At 46.1% G+C, this 21601-nt stretch overlaps 1 protein-coding gene and 1 pseudogene across 3 annotated transcripts in view; one reads left to right on the top strand and one right to left on the bottom strand.

Annotated features, from left to right (window-relative positions):
* The window catches only part of UBE2L3 (ubiquitin conjugating enzyme E2 L3), a 57550-nt gene that overhangs the window by 21393 nt on the left and 14556 nt on the right, over window positions 1-21601 (bottom strand). For 2 of the 3 annotated variants that reach the window (XM_053589517.1, XM_053589516.1), the window contains exon 2: window positions 13781-13876. The exons of the other annotated variant lie outside the window; for it this stretch is intronic. In XM_053589517.1, coding sequence (XP_053445492.1) covers window positions 13781-13876 — 96 coding nt within the window. The remainder of the gene's footprint in view (window positions 1-13780; window positions 13877-21601) is intronic. 3 annotated transcript variants of the gene reach the window in all.
* On the top strand, window positions 4786-6406 carry LOC128583430 (MAP3K12-binding inhibitory protein 1-like; annotated as a pseudogene).

Genomic DNA, 21601 nt, shown 5'->3' with positions numbered 1-21601 from the left:
GGTTGTTGTAAATTATAAAGCCATGGCAGTTAACCAGGGTGACAGAGTGAACAAACAAAAAAATAACAGTAATTACTTGAAGCTCAGCACCTGTAGCACAGTGGTTATGGTGCCAGCCACTTGCACCGAGGTTGGTGGGTTCGAGCCTGGTCCAGGCCAGCTAAAACAACAATGACAACTGCAAAGAGAAAATAGCTGGGTGTTGTGGTGGGCGCCTATACTCCCACTTACTTGGGAGGCTGAGGCAGGAGAACCGCTTAAGCTCAAGAATTTGAGGTTGCTGTGAGCTGTGACACCATGACACTCTACCCAGGGGGACAGAATGACACTCTGTCTCCAAAAAAAAAACAGAAAAGAGACTGGCAAAAATCATTTCTTTTTTTTTTTTTTGTAGAGACAGAGTCTCACTGTACCGCCCTCAGGTAGAGTGCCGTGGCGTCACACGGTTCACAGCAACCTCTAACTCTTGGGCTTACGCGATTCTCTTGCCTCAGCCTCCCGAGCAGCTGGGACTACAGGCGCCCGCCACAACGCCCGGCTATTTGTTGTTGTTGTTGTTGTTGTTGCTGCAGTTTGGCCGGGGCTGGGTTTGAACCCGCCACCCTCGGCATATGGGGCCGGCGCCCTACTCACTGAGCCACAGGCGCCGCCCTTTTTTTTTTTTTTTTTTTTTAAGACAAGAGTTCCACTCTATTGCCTAGGCTGTTGTGCTATAGCCTTAGCCTAGCTCACAGCAATCAAACTCCATGCCTCAGCCCCCTGAGTAGCTGGGTGCAATCACACCCAGTTAGTTCTTCTATTTTTTGTAGAGACTGGTCTTATTCTTGCTGGTCCAAACTCCTAAGCTCAAGCAATCCTCCTTACCTTGGCTTCCCAGAGTGCCACCTCACCTGGCTTGGAATAAATTTAAAAACATCATCCAAATACATGCTGTCTACAAGAGAGACTCACTTTATATGCAAAGCCACAATGAAGGGCGGCGCCTGTGGCTCAGTCGGTAAGGTGCCGGCCCCATATACCGAGGGTGGCGGGTTCAAACCTGGCCCTGGCCAAACTGCAACCAAAAAATAGCCGGGCGTTGTGGCGGGCGCCTGTGGTCCCAGCTACTCAGGAGGCTGAGGCAAGAGAATCACTTAAGCCCAGGAGTTGGAGGTTGCTGTGAGATGTGTGAGGCCACGGCACTCTACCGAGGGCCATAAAGTGAGACTCTGTCTCTACAAAAAAAAAAAAGCCACAAAGAAGTTAGAAGTAAAAGGATAGTAGAAGGGTATTCCATGCAAGTAGTAACCAAAAGAGAGCTGCAGTAGCTATATTGTTATCTGACAAATAGATTTTAATTCAAAAAAAATTACAAGACACAAAGTACATAACCCATCAAGGAGACATAACTATTATAAACACACCTAACTAACAACAGAGCCCCAAAACAGATGAAGCAAAAATTGACAGAACTGAAGAAGTATGTTCTGAAATAGTTCTAAAACAATAGTTAAATACCTCACTTTCACAACAGCAAAATACACGAGGCCAAACAATTAAGTTCGAGAGCACATCCTAGAAACAGTGCTCCACACCACACTGCTGAGGGTCACTGCAGTCCCCTCTGCAGTGCTCCCCTCCCCTCAGGAAGCTGAGCCTGGAGGCCTTTCAAAGCCATTCTGGATCTTCGCCTTTGGAATGGCCATCAGAGCTGCCGCTGCAGTTCCAGAAGTCATCTGAGATGAAGTGCTACATACATCCTTGGTAAATACCATTATAGCCACCAGATGGCCAAAGGGAGGATTTCAAAGGTGACCACAGTGATATTCAGCAATGAGGTATGTAGCACGTTTTCTAGAATGAGTTTGTGATCTGACTTAATTGTCAGGCCTCATACACTCTTCTCATGTGCACATCATTTCCAGAACCACGTCAGGCCACAAAGTAAGCTTTAATATCCTTCAAAAAATCAAGATCTTATTAAGCATCTTTTCTGACCATAAAGGAATGCAACTAGAAAACTCACAATTATGGGAAAATTAAACATACTCTGGAATAACCAATGGGTCAAAGAAAATACCACAAGGGAAATTAGAAAATACCTTGAGACAAATGAAAATGAAAACATACAGGATTCAGCTCAGGGGGCTTTGTAGCTGTAAATAACTACACTGAAAAAGAAAATCTCAAAACCAAACTGGGCACTTCAGGGAACAAGAAAAGAGAAACTAAACTCAAAGCTAGGATAAAAAAGTAAATAATATGAAGTTCAGGAGAGAGAAATGAAATAATAAAAAAAAGAATGAAAGGAAAAAGAAAAATCAAAAGTTGACTCAGGGCCTATAGCTCAGCGGTTATGGTGCTGGTCACATACACTGGGGCTGGCGGTTTCAAACCTGGCCCAGGCCTGCTAAACAACAATGACAACTACAACAAAAAAATAATAGCCAGGTGTTATGGTGGGCACCTGTAGACCCAACTACTTGGGAGGCTGAGGCAAAAGAATAATTTGAGCCCAAGAGTTTGAGGTTTCTGTGAGCTGTGAAGCCACGGTACTCTGCCAGAAAGTGAGACTCTGTCTAAAAAAGAAATCAAAAGTTGGTTCTTTGAAAAGATCAATAAAGTGACAAAACTTTAGCTAGACTAAAGGAAAAAGAAGACTTACATTACTAAAATCAGAAATGAAAGTAGGGGCCAGGCATGGTGCCTCACACCTGTAATCCTAGCATTTTGAGAGACAAAGGCAAGAGGATCACTTGAGGCCAGGAGTCCCTGATTAAGACCTTATCTATACAAAAACAGAAAACTTAGCAGGGCTTGGTGATGAGTCCCAGCTACTCAGGAGGCTGAAGACGAAGGACCACTTGTGCCAGGAGTTTTAGGCTACGGTGAGCCTGATGATGACACTGCAGTCTAGCCCAGGCAACAGAGTAAGACCCTATATCCGAAGTGGAAAAGAGGCCGGGTTTGGTGGCTCACGCCTGTAATCCTAACACTCTGGGTGGCCCGAGTGGGCAGATCAAGACCAGCCTGAGCTAAAGACCCCACCTCTAAAAATAGCCGGGTATTGTGGTAGGTGCCTATACTCCCAGCTACTTGGGTGGCTAAGGTAAGAGAATTGCTTGAGCCTAGGAGTCTGAGGTTGCTGTGAGCTATGACAACAAAATGAAACTCTTCCTCAAAAAAAAAAAAAAAAAAGCAGAAAAAGAAAAAAAGTGGAAAAGAAAAAGGAAAGCAAGAACACTGCTACTATTTTACAGTAATAAGAAGGATTATAAGAGAACAAGTCCTGGCTCAGCGCCTGCAGCTCAGCAGCTAGGGCACCAGCCATATATACCAGAGCTGATGGGTTCGAACTGAGGGCAGGCCTGCCAACAATAAAGACAACCACAACCAAAAAAGAGCTGGGCAGTGTGGTGGGCGCCTGTAGTCCCAGCTACTTGGGAGGCTGAAGCCAGAGAATCACTTAAGCCCAAGAGTTTGAGGTTGTTGTGAGCTGGGATGCCACAGCACTCTACCCAGGGCAATATGGTGAGACTCGTCTCAAAAAAATAAAAAATAAAAAAAAGAGGGGCGGCACCTGTGGCTCAGTTGGTAAGGCGCCGGCCCCATATACGGAGAGTGGCGGGTTCAAGCCCGGCCCCGGCCAAACTGCAACCAAAAAATAGCCGGGTGTTGTGGCGGGCACCTGTAGTCCCAGCTGCTCAGGAGGCTGAGGCAAGACAATCGCTTAAGCCCAGGAGTTGGAGGTTGCTGTGAGCTGTGTGATGCCATGGCACTCTACCGAGGGCCATAAAGTGAGACTCTGTCTCTACAAAAAAAAAAAAAAGAATAAAAAAAAAACAGAAAGAAACTTCTGCAACATTAAAAAAAAAGCCATGAAATATCCCCAGCTAATATAATACTCAGTAGTGAAAGTCTGTAAGCTTTTTTCCTAGTGCTGGCTTTCACCACGCTATTCAACACAGTACTAGCATCTCTCGTCAGTACAAGTGCAAGAAAAAAAAAGAGAAAGGAAGCAGCAAAACTATCTCTAGTCAGAGATGATTGGACATAGAAATCCCTAAAGATTCCACATCAAAAAAAAAAACTGTTAGTATAAACAAAGATTCCACATTAAAATAAATTTAACAGGTCGCAGGATAAAAATCAACACACAAAGATCAGTTGCACTTCTATCTATGCACACTGACAGTGAACATTCCAAAAAGGAAGGCCAAGCGCAACAGTTCACGCCTGTAATCCCAGGAAGCTGTTAGGGACTGAATGTTTGTGTTTTCCCTAAATCGTGTGTGTATATATATATAAGTAATTAAGATTAAATGAAGCCAGAGAGTGAGGCCCTGATCCAGTATGTTTAATATCCTTATAAAAAGAAACACCAGGGAGCACCCTCTCTGCAGCACCCAGTGGGGGGAAAGGTCATGTGAGGATATAGCAAGAAGGGTGCAAACCAGGAACAGAGCCATCACTAGAAACCACCACTGCTGGACCTTAACCTGGGACTCTGGCCTCCAGAATTAATGTCATTTAATGAATTTAATTAAAAATATATTTCGGTAGAGCCATCTGGTCTATGGTATTTTGTTAGCTTGAACTATCAGAGGCATAAGACTTGCACACTAAAAAATACAAAACATTAGTGAAAAAAATTAACAAAGACTACATAAATGGAAAAACATCCTGAGTTCATGGACTGGAAGACAATATTGTGAAGATGACAATATTACTCAAAGTCATCTAATGATTCAATGCCATCTCTGTTAAAAATCCCAACAGTGGAGGAGAGGGAGGGGGTGGGGTTGCATGGGAACCTTGGTGGTGGTGGTGGAGCTTAGTCGCCCAAGCAGCAATGACAGTATGTTGGAGCGAAGCTGTAGTCCCAACCACTCAAGCGGTGCTCTGCGAAGTCTTCCGCTCCCTGCACGCCCTGGCTGAAAAGGTTTGGCCCTTTGAAGCTCAGCCTCAGAGAGGATGTGGTGAAAATGACAAACAATTGGAACAAGCTCCAGAGCCTCTAGGCATCCCAGCCTGCATCGCTCCTTAGTGCACTTGAGCAAAACGTCAACCTTTGATTAAAGAGGAGAATACAACTGCTATTGAAGACATAGGAAAGACAGAAATGGGGAACAAGAATGAAATAATTGCCAAATTTTCCATCAGTACCTTGCAAGAGGAAGAAAAGCACAAAGATTGTGATTCAGGAGATGTAAAAAAGACACAGATCCATTTTGATCCAGAAGTAGTTCAAATAAAAGCTGGAAAAGCAGAAATTGACAGACGAATATCTGCATTTGTTGAAAGAAAGCAAGCTGAAATCAATGAAAACAACGTCAGGGAATTTTGCAATGTTATGGATTGTAATCAAGAAAATAGTTGTGCAAGAACCGACGCCGTTTTTAGCCCTTATCCTGGATTTAAAAGTCATATTAAGGTCTAAGTGAGAAAGGACAGACACAAACAACTACATGTTGTGGGGTTCTGTTGATATGAAATGTCAAGAATAGTCTAATCTTTAGAGACAGAAAGTAGATTGGGGATTAGCTACAATCAACAGGAGGATAGAAGGATTGATGAATGGATGAATGTTATCTAAGGCATACAGGATCTTAATTTTGGATCATGAAAATATTCCACAATTGATTGTGAAAGATTCATAATCATGAATGTACCAAAAGGCTTGAATTTTATACTTTAAGTGGGTGAACTATAAGTGTTATGAACTACATGTCAATAAATTAGTTAAAATCTCAAAAAAAAAAAAAAAGTCATATTAAGGTTTCTAGAGTTGTGAAAACATATGGACCACAGACTGATCTGAAGGAATTCAAGGATCAGTTCATAAACCTAACAACATGCTTCAAGATTGTGGGAATCAGGCGGTAGAAGAACGGCTGCAGAATATTGAGGCTCACTTGTGATTACAGACAGGTGGTCCCGTGCCAGGAGACATTTATCAGCGAATTTAAAAACTTGAAAATTTTTTAATTGGAAGGCATTTCTCCTGAATATTTTCAAACTGTAAACTTTTCTGGAAAAAGAAGAAAAGTTCAACCACCTCAACAGAACTATTCACTGGCTGAACTTGATGAGAAAATTAGTGTCCTCAAATAAGCCCTCCTCAGAAAATCAAGAGAAGCAGACTGCATGGCAACTCACCACCTTCCATGAAAAACTCTCATCCTTGTCATTTTCCTTTTTTATATAAATGTGTCACTTATACTGTAATTAATTAAATGATATCTATTTGTCAGTGTAGATTTCTCTGTGAAGTCAAGGTTTATTTTCATATGAGTCCGGCTTACCAAAAGTAATCTTCAGATATTCTAGCACAGTGGTTCTCAAAACCCATAGGAACTGTATTAAAGGGCTGCGCATTAGGAAGGTTGAGAACCACTGTTCTAGTGAGTTTTGGAATAACAAATGCATTGAAATGGGTACAGGCGATTGCACTAATGTACACAGCTATGATTTAACAATAAAAAAAATGCATTAAAAATAGCATTGTTGCAATTTATTCCCTTCTGTTTTAAAGAAGGTATTTGGAAATTGAAGAACAGGTTCATCTTGTTCCTTTTGTGGACCACAGAAAGGAAGATTCGTTTTGATAGTGATATTTAAAAGGACTTAAAAATATTGTTGTTAACTAGTTTATTGGTTTAAATCAGTACTTTGCATATAATAGGCATTCAATAAAAACTTATTGACTGAAATGAAAAAAAAAAAACTCAGCAGTGCTTTTTTCCCTTCAAATGGAAAAATCCTGGGAGGGGTGCCCGGAGCTCAGTGGTTAGAGCATTGGCCCCATGTACCAGGGCTAGCAGGTTCTAACCTGGCTTGGGCTTGCTAAACAAAATAAAATTAAAAAACAAAAAAAAAAAATCCATCCTGAAAGTCATATGGAATCTGAATTCCATATAAGAGACCCCATAAAGGCAAACTAATCTTGAAAAAGACCAAAGTTGGAGGACTCAGACATCCTGATTTAAAACTTTCTGACACAATGACAGACATATAGAACCAACAGAACAGAACTGAGAGCTCGGAAATAAAATTCACATGCATTCTCAACTGATTTATGACACTAATGCCAAGACCACCCAGGGGGAAAGAACAGTCAGTGCAACAAATGGTGCTGGGAACTGGACATCCAAATGGAAACAGGGAACTCGGACACTTACCTCCCACAACACAAAAAAAATTAATTCAAAATGGACCAAAGACTCAAATTTAAGAGCTAAAACTATAAAACTTTAAGAAGAAAACAAGAGAAAAATCAATGTAACCTTGGATTTGGCAATGGTTTCTTTAAAATAACACCAAAGCACAGACAATAAAATTAAAAACAGATAAATGTGACTTCGTTAAAAATTAAAAACTTTAGGCTTGGTGCCCGTAGCTCAGTCTGGGCTCAGAGAAGAGAAAAGGACACCATCAAGAGTGAAAAAACAGCTCCTCCCCTAAGTGACCTGAGGTGATTTGTGAAAATGGTTCACTATTCACTTGACCTAGAAAACCCCCAAAAGTCATGCAAGTCAATAGGTTCAAATCTTTGTGTTCACTGTCCAGGCTTTCAAGAGCATACATATACAAAAGCCATCCAGTATCTGAAAGATGGTACTTTATTATTATTATTTTTTTTTGAGATAGAGTTTCATTCTGTCACCTTTAGTAGAGTCCCATGGCAACCTAGATCAGAGCAATCTCAAACTCTTGGGCTTGAGCAATCCCCCGTCTCAGCCTTCCCAGTAGCTAGGAATACACGTGCCTACCACAAAAACTAGTTTTTCTATTTTTAGCAGAAAAGAGGCTGGTCTTTTCGCTCAAGCTGGTCTCAAACTCCCGAGCTCCAGTGATCCATCTGCCTTGGCCTCCCAGAGTGCTAGGGTTATAGATATGAGCCATGCACCCAGTCTTCATAGGCTCTTTGTCACAAACCACCCAACAGTTTTCCAGAGAGGCCCCACAAAAGCCTTAATTACTGCCTTTAATAAGAAGAGCATTATGTCACCAAGGCCGTGCACTGCACATACATGCACTTATTTAACCTGCCACAGCGCCTCCTTTTAAGATGCCCAGCAATCTAAACAACAGCCAAGGACATGTGTGGGCATGTGCAACATCAGTAGAAGTATAAATTGGTGGAATCTTTCTGGAAAATAATTTACCAATATATACATATAGCCCTACAGATAGACAGTCTCTTTATAATTCAGAATCTAAAAGAATAACCAAAGAGTAAAATAAACAAACATGCAAATATTATGAGATATAGCATAGTTATTAAACATTATGTTTGGGACTACAAACTAATACAGCCTCTTTGGAAAGAAGTAAGGAGAATCCTCAAAGAACTCAAAACAGACCTTCCATTTGATCCCGCAATCTCAGTACTAGGTATTTATCCAGGAGAAAAAATAAAACATTTTATCATAAGGACATATGCACTAGATTGTTTATTGCAGTTCAATTTACAATTCCCAAGATGTGGAATCAACCCAAGTGCCCATCAGCCCACAAATGGATTAATAAATGGTGATACATGTATACCATAGACCACTACTCAGCCTTAAAAAAGGAGGCTTTACATCTTTTGTAATAACCTGGATGGAGTTGGAGAACATTCTCTTCAATAAAGTATTACAAGAATGGAAAAGCAAGTATCCAATATACTCAATATTCACATGAAGTCAGTAGATGAACTAATACACAACCATATAAGAGAAAACCCCAATTAAATTCCAGTGGAAGGAAGGAGAGAGGAAGGGGGAGGGAGGTAGGAGGAAGGAGGGGATAAGAGGGAAGGGGACTGATGTGCTCTCGCCTAACAAGCACAAGGTAAGCGCACACGGCACACCTCCTGGCGCTGGGGCACTACTGCCACAGGGACTTTACCTAACAAAGGCAAACAGTGTAACCTAATTGTTTATAAAACCATGATGTTCATAAAGAGTTCCAAGGCAATGACTAAATAATTATGAAAGTATGAAATAATTATGAAATGGCCTATTAAAAAAAAAAAAAACAAAAACACATGAAAGGCGGCGCCTATGGCTCAAGGAGTAGGGCGCTGGCCCCATATACCAGAGGTGGTGGGTGGTGGGTTCAAACCAGCTCCAGCCAAAAAGGCAACCAAAAAAAAAAAAACAACAACAACACATGAAAAGGCCCAGCACAGTGGCTCACACCTGTAATCCTAGCACTCTGGGAGACAGAAGGATTGCTAGAGCTCAGGAGTTTGAGGTTGCTATGAGGTAAGCTGAGGCCATGGCATTCTAGCCTGGGTGACAGAGGGAGACTCTGTCTCCAAAAACAAACAAAAACAAAACAAACCCTGCATAAAAAAAGACTAAGAGGGCAGTGCCCATAGCTCAGTGGATAGGGTGCCTGGGCCAGCTAAAACAACGACAACTGCAACCAAAAAATAGCCCGGCATTGTGGCAGGAGCATGTACTCCCAACTACTCGGGAGACTGAGGCAAGAGAATCGCTTAAGCCAAAGAGTTTGAGGTTGCTGTGAGCTGTGACACTACAGCACTCTACCAAAGGTGACATAGCAAGACTGTCTCAAAAAAAATAAAGGAAAAAGAAAAGAAAAGAAAAAAGACTAAGAGAAACTATGCTGGGCTAGAATTTTCCTGAAGGTTCACCACCATATCCGTGGTTCCCGAAGGGCAGCACACTTACTGAACTGAATTTAAAAAAACTTTTGAGACAGGGTCCCACTTTGTCACCCAAGCAGGAGTACAGTGTGACACCCTCATAGCTCACTACAGCCTCAAACTCCTGGGCTCAAGCAGTCTTGCCTTAGCCTCTGGGGGCGCAGGGACAACAGTACCACATCTGGCTGATGAACTGAATGTCTTTTTTTTTTTTTTGAGACAGAGTCTCACTATGTTGCCCTCGGTAGAATGCTATGGCATCACAGCTCACAGCAGCCTCAAACTCTTGGGTTTAAGCAATTTTTTTGCCTCAGCCTCCCAAGTAGCTGGGATTACAGGTGTCCACCACAACACCCGGCTATTTTTGTTGTTGTTGTAGTTGTCATTGTTGTTTAACAGGCCCAGCTGGGTTCAAACCCACCAGCCCCAGTGCATGTGGCCGATGCCCTAACCACTGTGCTACAGGCGCCAAGCCTGAACTGAATGCCTTAATGAGTGGATTATGGATTAACACCCTATTCCTCAGACTTCACCTCAAGAATTTCAGATGAAAAAAAATGCATAGATAAACCAATGTTTAAAGGGAATAAAGCAGCCGGTGTCATTCCAGCATTCTGGCAGGCCAAGGCAGGTGGATCACTAGAGTTTAGAAGTTTGAGACCAGGCTGAGCAATAGTGTGACCCCATTTCTACTTAAAAAAAAAGAATGAAATAAAAAATAGTAATAGAAAGACTAGCAGGGTGTGCTGGCTGATACCTGGAGTCCCAGCTACTTGGGAGACTTAGGCAAGAGGATTACTTCTGAGGTTGCTGTGAGCTATGATGATGCCAGGGTACTCTACCCGGGGCAACAGAATTAAACTCTGTCTCAAAAATAAATAAATAGGGTGGTGCAAGCCCTATACCGAGGGTAGCAGGTTCGAATCTGGCCCCGGCCAAACTGCAACAACAAAAAAAATAGCCATGCATTGTGGCAGGTGCCTGTAGTCCCAGCTACTTGGGAGGCTGAGGCAAGAGAATCGCCTAAGCCCAGGAGTTGAAGGTTGCTGTGACTCCACAGCACTCTACTGGGGGTGATAAAGTGAGACTCTGTCTCAAACAAACAAAGGGAACAAAGCTGAGCAGCCATGGCAATACCCACAGCCTCTAGGGAGCATTTGCCTCCTGTCTACCTCCCTGGCTGTCCTGCAGCCAGGACACTCACTGCATGTGGGGCTCCCTATGGACTAGCACCCTGCTATACGGGACTAGGGCTAGGCTGCCACACCTTTATCACCCTGGCTCTGCTTTCACCCATCTGGGGGGACCTCAGGAGAGTCTAAGTTGAAGGTTTTCATGTTGGCCCAGCCCCTACAATACAGGAAGACCTGAGGCCCAGGTGTGGGGTACAAGTAGGGACGCTGGGGAGGTCAGTTGTCAAGAATGCCTTAACTGGGGAAGGAAGAAATGCTTCCCAACCCAACAGGCCTAGTATTAGGGGACTGAGGGGACTGAAAGGAAAGCAATGTGCACAGGGATAAGAGCAGCCCTGACAGTGGCTTACCATCTCCAGACCAGCTTTCTCAAACGCAAGGTAAGGCTGTCTCCCGGACACTCCCCAGAGCCTCAGCCCAAGTATACTGTGATGCCAGCAGCCATCCTCCACCTTTGACTTAGTGAAACCGTAGCCTACCGTTCCGTAGGCTATGCCCACATGAAACCAGATGGAGGCCTTGGTGTAGGCTGGGCCTGCCGACAGCAAGCCACCCTTGGGGCCAGCTTATAGGCTTTCAGGCCACTGAGCTCACAGGGCAAGACTGCCCAAACCATACTGCTTAAAACCACCCATTCATTCTTATTTTCCAAAGAGCAACAGATTAACTATTTGATTCCTTTTTTTTTTTAAGAGAGAGTCTCACTTTGTTGCCCTCGGTGGAGCGCTGTGGCATCACAGCTCACAGCAACCTCCAACTCCTGGGCTTAAGCGATTCTCTTGCCTCAGGCTCCCAACTAGCTGGGACCACAGGCACCCGCCAGAATGCCCAACTATTTTTTTGTTACAGCTTGGCAGGGATTGGGTTCAAACCTACCACCCTTGGTATATGGGGCCGGTGCCCTACTCACTGAGCCACAGGTGCCACCCACTATTTGATTCTTTTTTTTGAGACAGAGTTTCACTGTTACCCAAGAGAGAGTAAGGTGCCATCATCATAGTTCACTGCAACCTCAAACTCCTGGGCTCAAGCAATCCTGCTGTCTGAGCTTCCTGAAGAGCTGGGACTACAAGCATACACAACACTCAGCTAATTTTTCTATTTGTAGTAGAGACGGGATCTCACTCTTGCTCAGGATGAACTCCGGAGCTCAAGAGATCCTTCCATCTCTGCCCCTCCGAGTACTAGGATTACAGGCATGAGCCATGGGGCCCAGTGTGTTCTCTTCTTATACCAGGAAGATATAAACTCTCAATTAGAAAAGAGATAGGTGGTCTGATGGTCCTGGCCATCCTCAGGTGCCTACAGCAGGCAGTAGCTTCAGTCACAGGTTCCCTATCACATGCTGTGCCCCGAGCCCTATCACCAGCAAGTCTAAAGAAATCTAAAGGACTCATCTTAAAAAGCGAACTGGAGGGCGGCGCCTGTGGCTCAAGGAGTAGGGCGCCGGTCCCATATGCCAGAGGTGGCGGGTTCAAACCCAGCCCCGGCCAAAAATCACAAAAAAAAAAAAAAAAAAAGCGAACTGGAAACTCTGGGGCTTAAACACTGTGAGCATGTACTTCCCTTCATTATCCAAATGATTATGAAAATAAATTATAAATCCAGTATTTGCTGATTAAGTTCAAAGGATTTTTTCTTTAAAAGGCATGCCCTTATAACCAGCTTCAAGAAGAAAACATGTCCACAAGCATGGTCTACGTTCCACTTTGGCATAGTAGCCAATCTGCCCATAAGAAAAGATGACATACAAATGCAGGACCTGGTCAGGTACAGGGAAGGGCCTGAGGCTCAAATAGGCAAAGCAGGGAAGAAAGGAAGAGAGAAGGTGAATGGTGTAGAAGACCAGGAAAGATGGGGACACTCAGGCAGAAGGTCAAGGTTGTGAGCCAGGGTGGCTGGAAGGCTACACAGTGGCGAAGTGAGGCCACCTGGTGGACAGATGTACAGGTCCAGGAATAGAGACAGGAGGCATAGGAATCCTTCACACATAGCATCACACCTGTGATGCTGGAAGGAGGGGCTCCAGAGACAAGACAGAACAAGAGGAAGGCGGGAGACTAACAAGACCTATGTTTAAAAGTGAGGAATCAGCAGCAGGAAGAAGCAAGTGTCACACTGGTCACCAGCTGGGGGCTGGGATACTGCCCAGGCTCCAAAAGTCTGGGAGGCAAGCAAGAGCCTTGGGGCCAAGGCTGCCAACTCACAGGTTGGGAAGAGAAGCCTGTGGGCTTGGTGTTAAGCAGTTTCAGGAAGGTGGGAGAAATGGGGACTGCAAGCTAGAGTTAAATAAAGGAGACATCTCTCGAGACGTGAAGGGATCAAAGGATGGAGAAAAGAGCAGACACTTTGAAATCAAGAGGGTGCTAAGGCGCAGGGAAGCCACAGTTAGAGGAACCAGAGCCTGTCAGAGGCAGGAATCAGAGATGGGGAGCTGGGCCATGGGGTGAGGGGAACATGAGGGCAATTAGGAAAAGGGATTTGAGACACATGGGAGGCACGTGCTGGAGGGCACCAGAAATAAAAAGCCGGAGCGCAGGTGTCCACAGGATTAGAGAAACAGATGCAAAACCAGGGGGAAAGCAAAAGGGAATCTTTGCCTTCTCCCAAAAGAGGTCAAAGAAGGTCTCCTCCTGACAGATAAGGCCAGGCACACAGAAGCCATGAGACAAGAGGAGCAGAGATACTCTGTTTCCCCGTGTCGATCACCACAGATCGGGACAGCTTGGGACCCCGTAACTTTACAAAATCAGTGCAAAGATGGGATTCTACTCAGGAACCTAAGGCTACACTCCCTACCTTATGACTCTAGAGCGACAGCCCTCTTCTCTGTGCCTCTGCTGGCTGCCTAGACTAAGAGATACCTAGGAACAGAGAGATATGCCCAACAGCACACGCATCACCTTAAAGAATAGTCTGGTAAGAAGTGGAAGTGTTCAATACTCACAGGAACAATAAGCCCTTGCCAAGTCAATAAATTAGCTTCATCAACCTGGATGTTACGGAAGTTTTTCATTCCACATTTGCGGATTTCTTCAAGCTCCTGTTGATTAACAAAGCATAAAGGGGTGTCAAATAGGGAAAAGCACCACGTATTAAGATCCCTCCTGACTCCCTCAAATTAAACCAAGTGACGACATGAGCGATGATACAGTTAGGGAGTGAGGGCTTGACTGTGTCTGGCGTGCTTAAGGAGGCATGGTCCCCTCCACAAGGTAGCTCTACCCATGCCCCAGACTAAGACCCCCATGTCAGCGCACCCCCTGAACACAAGAGGGGGATGTGCTTGCGCAGACGCACCAGCTCCTCTCTGGGCTGCTTGCCTGCCTGTTTAAATACTCTCAGCAACCTGCACTGGCAGAAACACAACAGGGGCTACATTGAGGCCCTACAGACCTGACTTCCTCCAACAAGACTTACTAAGTGGTGACATCAGATTCTGAGAATACAGAGAAGAGCAGCACTGGTACTAGGAGCAGACCAGAGGCAGATGCACGCCCACCAAGTTCCCTACACAGCACTGCAAGCATGATTTCAGAAGGACTCCACCTCAGTGTGGGCATGCAGCAAAAACTATCCTGTCTGGCATGGGGAAGTGGGCAGGAAACCATCATGGAGCCTCGGTTTTCTCAGCTGCAAAACAGGTAATGAGACCCAGAGCTGCAGAAAATGAAGGGGAAGCCATGTTGCAAGAAAAAGGACCCCTCACAAACTGAGTGTTGCTTATTATATAATCAATGCACCAAATACCGCTTCATCCAGAAAACACAACTTCACAAAAATCAGGACCCTGCCCGAGATGTCTTTACAACTGTCTGCCACTTGTTTTTCAACTGTGCACAAGCCAGACATCTCCCGCTGCCTCCCAACACTTCGAGTGACGGTCCAGCAGGTGTTCTAACCTGCTGCTCACTGTGCACCCTCACTAACAATCCTCCATTCTCAGCCGCTGGAATGCCACTGTATCACCTCAGCCCAGCCTCAGCCTCCTCCACATCTCTCAGGCGCCTTCTCCCCTGCAGCCCAAGCAGCACCCAACTGAGCCCTGCCTCCTCTGCCAGGCAGCTCCCTCTGGCACAGCACACAGCCCCCTAGAACTAGGAAGGCCCATCCTTGTGCGGTGTCACCACTCACAATGGCACAGACGCTATTAGCCCCATATCAAGCATTAAAGAGCCTCTGCACCCCACATTCTCATCACACAGCAGCAGTTTATATGGCACACTGGGGCCACGCAGGCAGAGGGAGACTGAGCCAGTATCACGAAGTTGGAGGATGCTTGGGCACCGGGCCCAGAGCAGCCAGAGACAGGGAGTGCATTAAATGAACGAACACAGAAGAGGCAGTTGGGACACAGTGATGCCTCCCAGCAGGCAACAGTCAATGTCTTCCCACAGGAAGCCTGTCAGCCCTATCTGCCCACCACGACCACCTGGACCTGGGCCCAGCCCCAGGAATTCTGACACAGCAAATGTGGGTAGAGCCTGAACATGGGATTTTTAACAAGCTGCACAGTGAGAGGAGATGCCCTGCAGTGCTAAGGGATGGATTCCTTTCTAAGAAAAGCCCAGTAAGTGCTGTGCGCAAGGATCTAGCTGCAGGGACTGAGACCCCTGCACAGGTGGGTAGAGTGTGGTGGCCTCTCTTCCAGAGAAAGGACAGAACTGAGAGATCTCTCCAACCTGCCACCTGGTCCCGTTAGCCCGGTACTCATGAGAAACTCCCCTCTGGAGATCATGCAGCCCTTGCCCACTCTACCACCCATCCACTCCCAAACTGAACATAAGCTCAGCAAGGGAATGGATCAGGAAGCCCCAGTACTGCCAGGTCTAGCTCTACACTTGCTTAATGACCAGCTTAGTGAATGAATGGGAAGCTAGGGTTAGGAAGGACAAAAGGAGCTAGGATGGAAGAAGTCTCTATAGGTGGAAGGTTGGAAATCTTACCCAACCTGCACTAGGGGGAATAAAGCCATTTTAATGGCACACACACAAAAAAAAGTGTCTAAAATAGAGTACCAAAGTTGTATTTTAGCTTTCTGGTCCTTTGCTCAAGATATTTGGCTAGAGACAAAAGGTATCATGTATGTTCCTCAAGGCCTTAATCCTTAGCAAACAAAATGCTTCAAACTAAATACAGCCAGGAAAAAATATTCCAGGTAGAACCTTGAACTTTAAAAAGAAGAAATAAGGTGGGGCGTGATGGCTCACGCCTATAATCCCAGCACTCTGGGGGGCTGAGGTAGGTGGATTGCCTGAGTTCAGGAGTGGAGACCAGACTGAGCTAGAGAGACTCCATCTCTAAAAATAGCTAGGTATGGTGGCGCCTGTAGCTCAGTGGGTAGGGTGCCAGCCACGTACACCGAGGCTGGCGGGTTCAAATCTGACCTGGGCCAGCTAATCAATGACAACGGCAACAAAAAAATAGCCAGAGAGGGCACCACCTGTGTTTCAGTGAGTAGGACACTGGCCTCATATACAGAGGGTGGTGGGTTTGAACCCAGTCCCGGCCAAACTGCAACAAAAAATAGCCAGGCGTTGTGGCAGGCGCCTGTAGTCCCAGCTACTCGGGAAGCTGAGGCAAGAGTATCACCTAAGCCCAAGAGCTAGAGGTTGCTGTGAGCTGTAACACCACGGCACACTACCAAGGGCAACAAAGTGAAACTCTTGTCTCTTAAAAAAAAAAAATAGCCAGCGGCGGTGCCTGTGGTTCAGTGGGCAGGGTGCTAGTCCCATATACGGAGGGTGGTGGGTTCAAACCCAGCCCCGGCCAAAGTGCAACAAAAAAAATAGCCAGGTGTCGTGGCAGGTGCTTGTAATCCCAGCTACTCAGGAGGCTGAGGCAAGAGAATCGCCTAAGCTCAAAGATTTGGAGGTTGCTGTGAGCTGTGACACCACAGCACTCTACCAACGGCGAAAGCTTGAGGCTCTGTCTCAAAATAAATAATAATCTGTAAATCAGCATACTAACAATATGAATTATGGGTAATACGCCAAGAAGGTAAATCTCACAAGAATTGCAAAAATATGGCAAGATGGGGCTCAAGCAAAAACCTGTGTCTGGCTGAGCGATGATGAAGGAGGCAGAGAGCACTGTGAGCAGGGGTGCTCAGACAGGCATCAAGGTAACAACACTCCTGCCCTGGGAGGAGGCCACACACCTCCTGGCCAGAAAGAGGACTGCATTAAATGAACAAACACACGGAAGAGGCAGTTGGGACCCACGCTGATGACACTAATGACAACAGAGTTGGGAAGTTCGGAGAACGCAAAGCAGGGTTACCTCCTAAATCAAGCTCTCCACAGACAGAAGAGGTACCTCCTTTGCATAATTCTAATCAATAAGGAGGACCTGATTATAAGGTAGAAGTGAGAGAAACTGAGATAAACAAACCTGTCATCTTCTAAGAATGCTGAGCACCCTGTCACAGAGGTTTCTCAACAGGGTGTCACCAGCATCCAGGCAGACTGTGCACCTAAGCATCCTGCCCTTCTCATGAGACGGATACCAGGCATTGTGACACTGCCCCACCTCGATTTCCCAATGTCCCCTGGAGCCCCAGCTGAGAACCACCAGCACTATCAGTGACCAGGATGCCACAAGCCCTGCATTGCACAAGACAGCCCTGCAGACAAGAACTGTTTAGCCCAAAATACCAATCATGCCTCCACTGAAAAAAACATCTCTAAAAAGATGGATTCAAATCATACAGAGAAAAAGAGGTTTCATCTGTAAGATCTGAGACTCAAAAGGCAAAATGATTCAAACACTCAAGAACGTAAACCCTCAGGCAAAACACTGCTTCTGTAACTGAGAATGGTCCAGATAAGGAAGAATTTAAAGAAAGTAAGGTAAGTTCAAAAAGTCTGAATTCAAAAGGATATTACAAATGATAGAAGACCCTGACAAAAACTGGCCCAGTTCTTAAAGAAGGGAGCCAGGAAGCCAAAACCAAGAATGACAGGAGCTTACAAAACATGAGGTTTGTTTCACTTCTACTTAGAGAAACAAGTGGCCTGAATCAGCTGCTGAGGGCTGAAGGTGCAACACTGATACCAGAGAGAGACCACACATTCCTTCCCCAGGGGGGACAGCAGGATTCCTTCCCAGGCAGGGCAACACTTCTCAGAATGAGTTCCAGGGCTGAGCCCAGAAGTGGATTTCAGTGGATAGAGAGAACCTGAAAAAGCTTGAGAAAGGAAAAGGCCAACTCCTCAAATGCCAACCCAGAGAGTCTGACTCCCACTCCAGGGCCAAGTGTGGAGTACAGCAGAAAAGAGATCCTATCTGTGAGCTTGGCAAGGCACTCACGTCAGAGATGGGCCCTGGGCACCAGCAGGAGGCACCTGAGAGGAGATAGTAGAGCAGGAAGCTATTGTGCCACCGCCCAGCTCAGCTACAGGCACCTGAGTTCTGGCAAAGGAGTTAACAAAGTCTCTCTTTCATATGGGGGAATCCAAAAAGAGGCCTAAAAACTGTTCAAAATCTCTCCCAGGTAATCCTTACACAAAGGCAAGTTTGAGAACACCTCAGGAGCCACTAATTTGCAGTCATAGACCTATTTAAGAAATCCAAATGCAGGGCAGTGCCTGTGGCTCAAGGAGTAGGGCGCCGGTCCCATATGCCGGAAGTGGCGGGTTCAAATCTAGCCCCAGCCAAAAAAAAAAAGAAGGGCGGCACCTGTGACTCAGTCGGTAAGGCGCCAGCCCCATATACCGAGGGTGGCAGGTTCAAACCCGGCCCCGGCCGAACTGCAATCAAAAAATAGCCAGGCGTTGTGGCGGGCACCTGTAGTCCCAGCTACTCGGGAGGCTGAGGCAAGAGAATCGCTTAAGCCCAGGAGTTGGAGGTTGCTGTGAGCCGTGTGACGCCACGGCACTCTACCCAAGGGCGGTACAGTGAGACTCTGTCTCTACAAAAAAAAAAAAAAAAGAAATCCAAATGCATCAGACAACTCTTTCCCCAAAAAACATTGGAAGGAACCCCTCCCCAACGAGTCCAACTAATATAATACCCCTCAGTGCAGCCCAAATGGGTGGTATGAAGAGCCCCACGTCAGCCTGATGATTTCCTATGTCTCCTGGCAGGACATACACTAATTGACTGGCCTGAGCCTGGCCCCATGTCCCAAACCTGCTCACCTCTTAAAGCGTCTCTCAAATGCCCCTTATTCTAAGAAGCCCCCAGAGCCCTGGTTAAACATGGTGCTCCTCTCTGCCCACAGTACCCCTTGACGGGAACTGAGCAGACAGAGATGCTGTCATATGCCACACACACAAGGAGGAACAAAGGTTCACAGGCCTGAAGACTGAATAACATCCCAAGTCATAGAATAAAAAAAAATTCTTCCAGAGATACAGCAAAGACTTAGATGTGGTTCTGAAGAGTTAACACTTTACCCGGTACAGGACACAGCAGCATGAAAAACTGGCCAGTTTACACCAAAGGTGTGTGCCATGTTTAATGTCCATGCCACTCTGAGCTGTTCAGAGCCAACAGCTGAATCCAGTTCTGGAACCCAAAACTTTAGAAGGCCACATAAGCCGGGCATGGTGGCTCATGCCTGAAATCCCAGCACTCTGAGAGGGCAAGGCTGCAAGGACCCTGTCCCAACAGGAATAATCAAAAGAACCAGGGACTTTTGACCTGGAGAAGAGATTTGAAGATGACAGGACATGTCTTCAAATGTGAATGGGTTCACCTGGAAAGGAGTTTTTCAACTTTCTATTGTGAGTGAAGAAAAGAATCCAGGCCAACAAGTGTTAGCCAGTCCAGGCAGCGTTTGGCTCAGTGCCAGAACTGCAGCATTTAGTGTAACTTCCATGCAGCTCAGGCCCCCTGACCAATGGGCAAGTTGACATATCACTCTAGACACTCAAGGGGTTGGAGGGAACCAGGCAGCCGCGGCTGAGACGGTCAGAAAGAAGCCACCTGCATGGGTCGGGGTTGTGCTAGACGCCCCTCTTGGGTCTCCTCTGAGCCACAGGAGCAGGTGAGGAGTGGTACAGGGGAATAATCAGTGAGGCCAGCTGAGGATGCTTCAGATGTCAAATCAAAGTTACCGACAGTGGATCTCAGTGCAAGGGCACCTGTACAGTGTAAACAAGCATACTCAGTATCATCACGTCATTTTACAGGTGGGCTATATTCCTAAGAAAAGGAAAGTACAGCCTGACGCTTAACTACAGAAGGTAAAGCTGACACCACCTTCTGGGCTGTTGAAGCTGTCTTAAAAGACCTGAGAAACTCTCTCTAACCTTTTTTTTTTTTTTTTTGGAGACAGAGTCTCACTATGTCATCCTCAGCAGAATGCTGTGGCATCACAGCTCACAGCAACCTCAAACTCTTGGGCTTAAGCGATTCTCTTGCCTCAGCCTCCCAAGTAGCTGGGACTACAGGTGCCCACCACAATGCCCGGCTATTTTTTGTTGTTGCAGTCATCATTGTTGTTTAGCTGGCCCGGGTTGGATTCAAAACCCATCAGCTTCAGTGTATGTATGTGGCTGGTGCCATAACCACTGTGCTACATACAGGTGTGGAGCCACTCGCTCTTAACATGTAAGTCAGTATGAGGGAAGCACAGCAGACACCAATGGAGGGGAAGAGCAGAGAGGAAGAAAGGCTCTGAAACGTGTCTTAAAGGAGGGAGAACAGAACTGCTAGAAAGAACAGAACAGATGTCTGTGTGTGGGAATTGTGTGTGCAGACACAGGACAGAAATCAGAGGGGCGTGAGGGAAGCAGCAAGGAAGCGTGTTTGGCTGGAGTGTGTGCTAACGCTAGGGCCCCGGCATCAGGGCCAGGCCTCTCAGTACTCACATGCAGAGAGGCAGGGCTAGGGGAACAGGAGGGAGAGACTAACTGTGCCTAAGCCTCCGCCAGGGACCTACACCATGCATCAATCCCCAGGATGGGATGGTCATTGAGTCCAGAGAAATGCTCCTAGGTGACTGCTATGTGCACTGCTGCTTAAGAATCACACTTGTGGCAGCACCTGTAGCTCACTGGGTAGGGCACCGGCCACGTACACCCAGACTGTCGGGTTCAAGCCCGGCCCTGGGCCAGCTGGACAGCAGTGACAACCGCAACAAAAAAATTGCTGGGCGTTGTGCCAGTCACCTGTAGTCCCAGATACTTGGGAGGCTAAAGCAAGCGAATCATTTAAGTCCAAGACTTTGAGGTTGCTGTGAGCTGTCATGCTACTGAGGGCGACACAGTGAGACTTTGTCTCAAAAAAAATTGCCAAATTGTGGGAACAACCTAAATGCCCACCAATCCAGGAATGGATTAGTAAGTTGTGGTATATGTCTACCATGAAATACTATTCAGCCACTAAGAAGGATGGTGATGTCACATCTTTTATATTAATTTGGATGGAGTTAAAATACATTCTTAGTAAAGCATCACAAGAATGGAGAAGCAAGAATCCAATGTACTCAATTCGTGACAGTCTTACTTTGTCACCCTTGGTAGCATGCCGTGGCGTTGTAGCTCACAGCAACCTCAGACTCCTAGGCTTAAGCAATTCTCTTGCCTCAGCCTCCCAACCAGCTGGGACTACAGGTGCCCACCACAATGCCCAGCTATTTCTTTTTTTTTTTGTTGTTGTTGTACAGTCTCACTTTATGGCCCTGGGTAGAGTGCCGTGGCCTCACACAGCTCACAGCAACCTCCAACTCCTGGGCTTAAGCGGTTCTCTTGCCTCAGCCTCCCGAGTAGCTGGGACTACAGGCGCCCGCCACAACGCCCGGCTATTTTTTGGATGCAGT

This window comes from Nycticebus coucang, chromosome 4 (genome assembly GCF_027406575.1).
Source record: "Nycticebus coucang isolate mNycCou1 chromosome 4, mNycCou1.pri, whole genome shotgun sequence".
In the NCBI taxonomy this organism is placed as follows: Eukaryota; Metazoa; Chordata; class Mammalia; order Primates; family Lorisidae; genus Nycticebus; species Nycticebus coucang.
The sequence above is the reverse complement of the archived record's forward strand: the minus strand, read 5'-3'. Positions and strand labels throughout refer to the sequence as shown.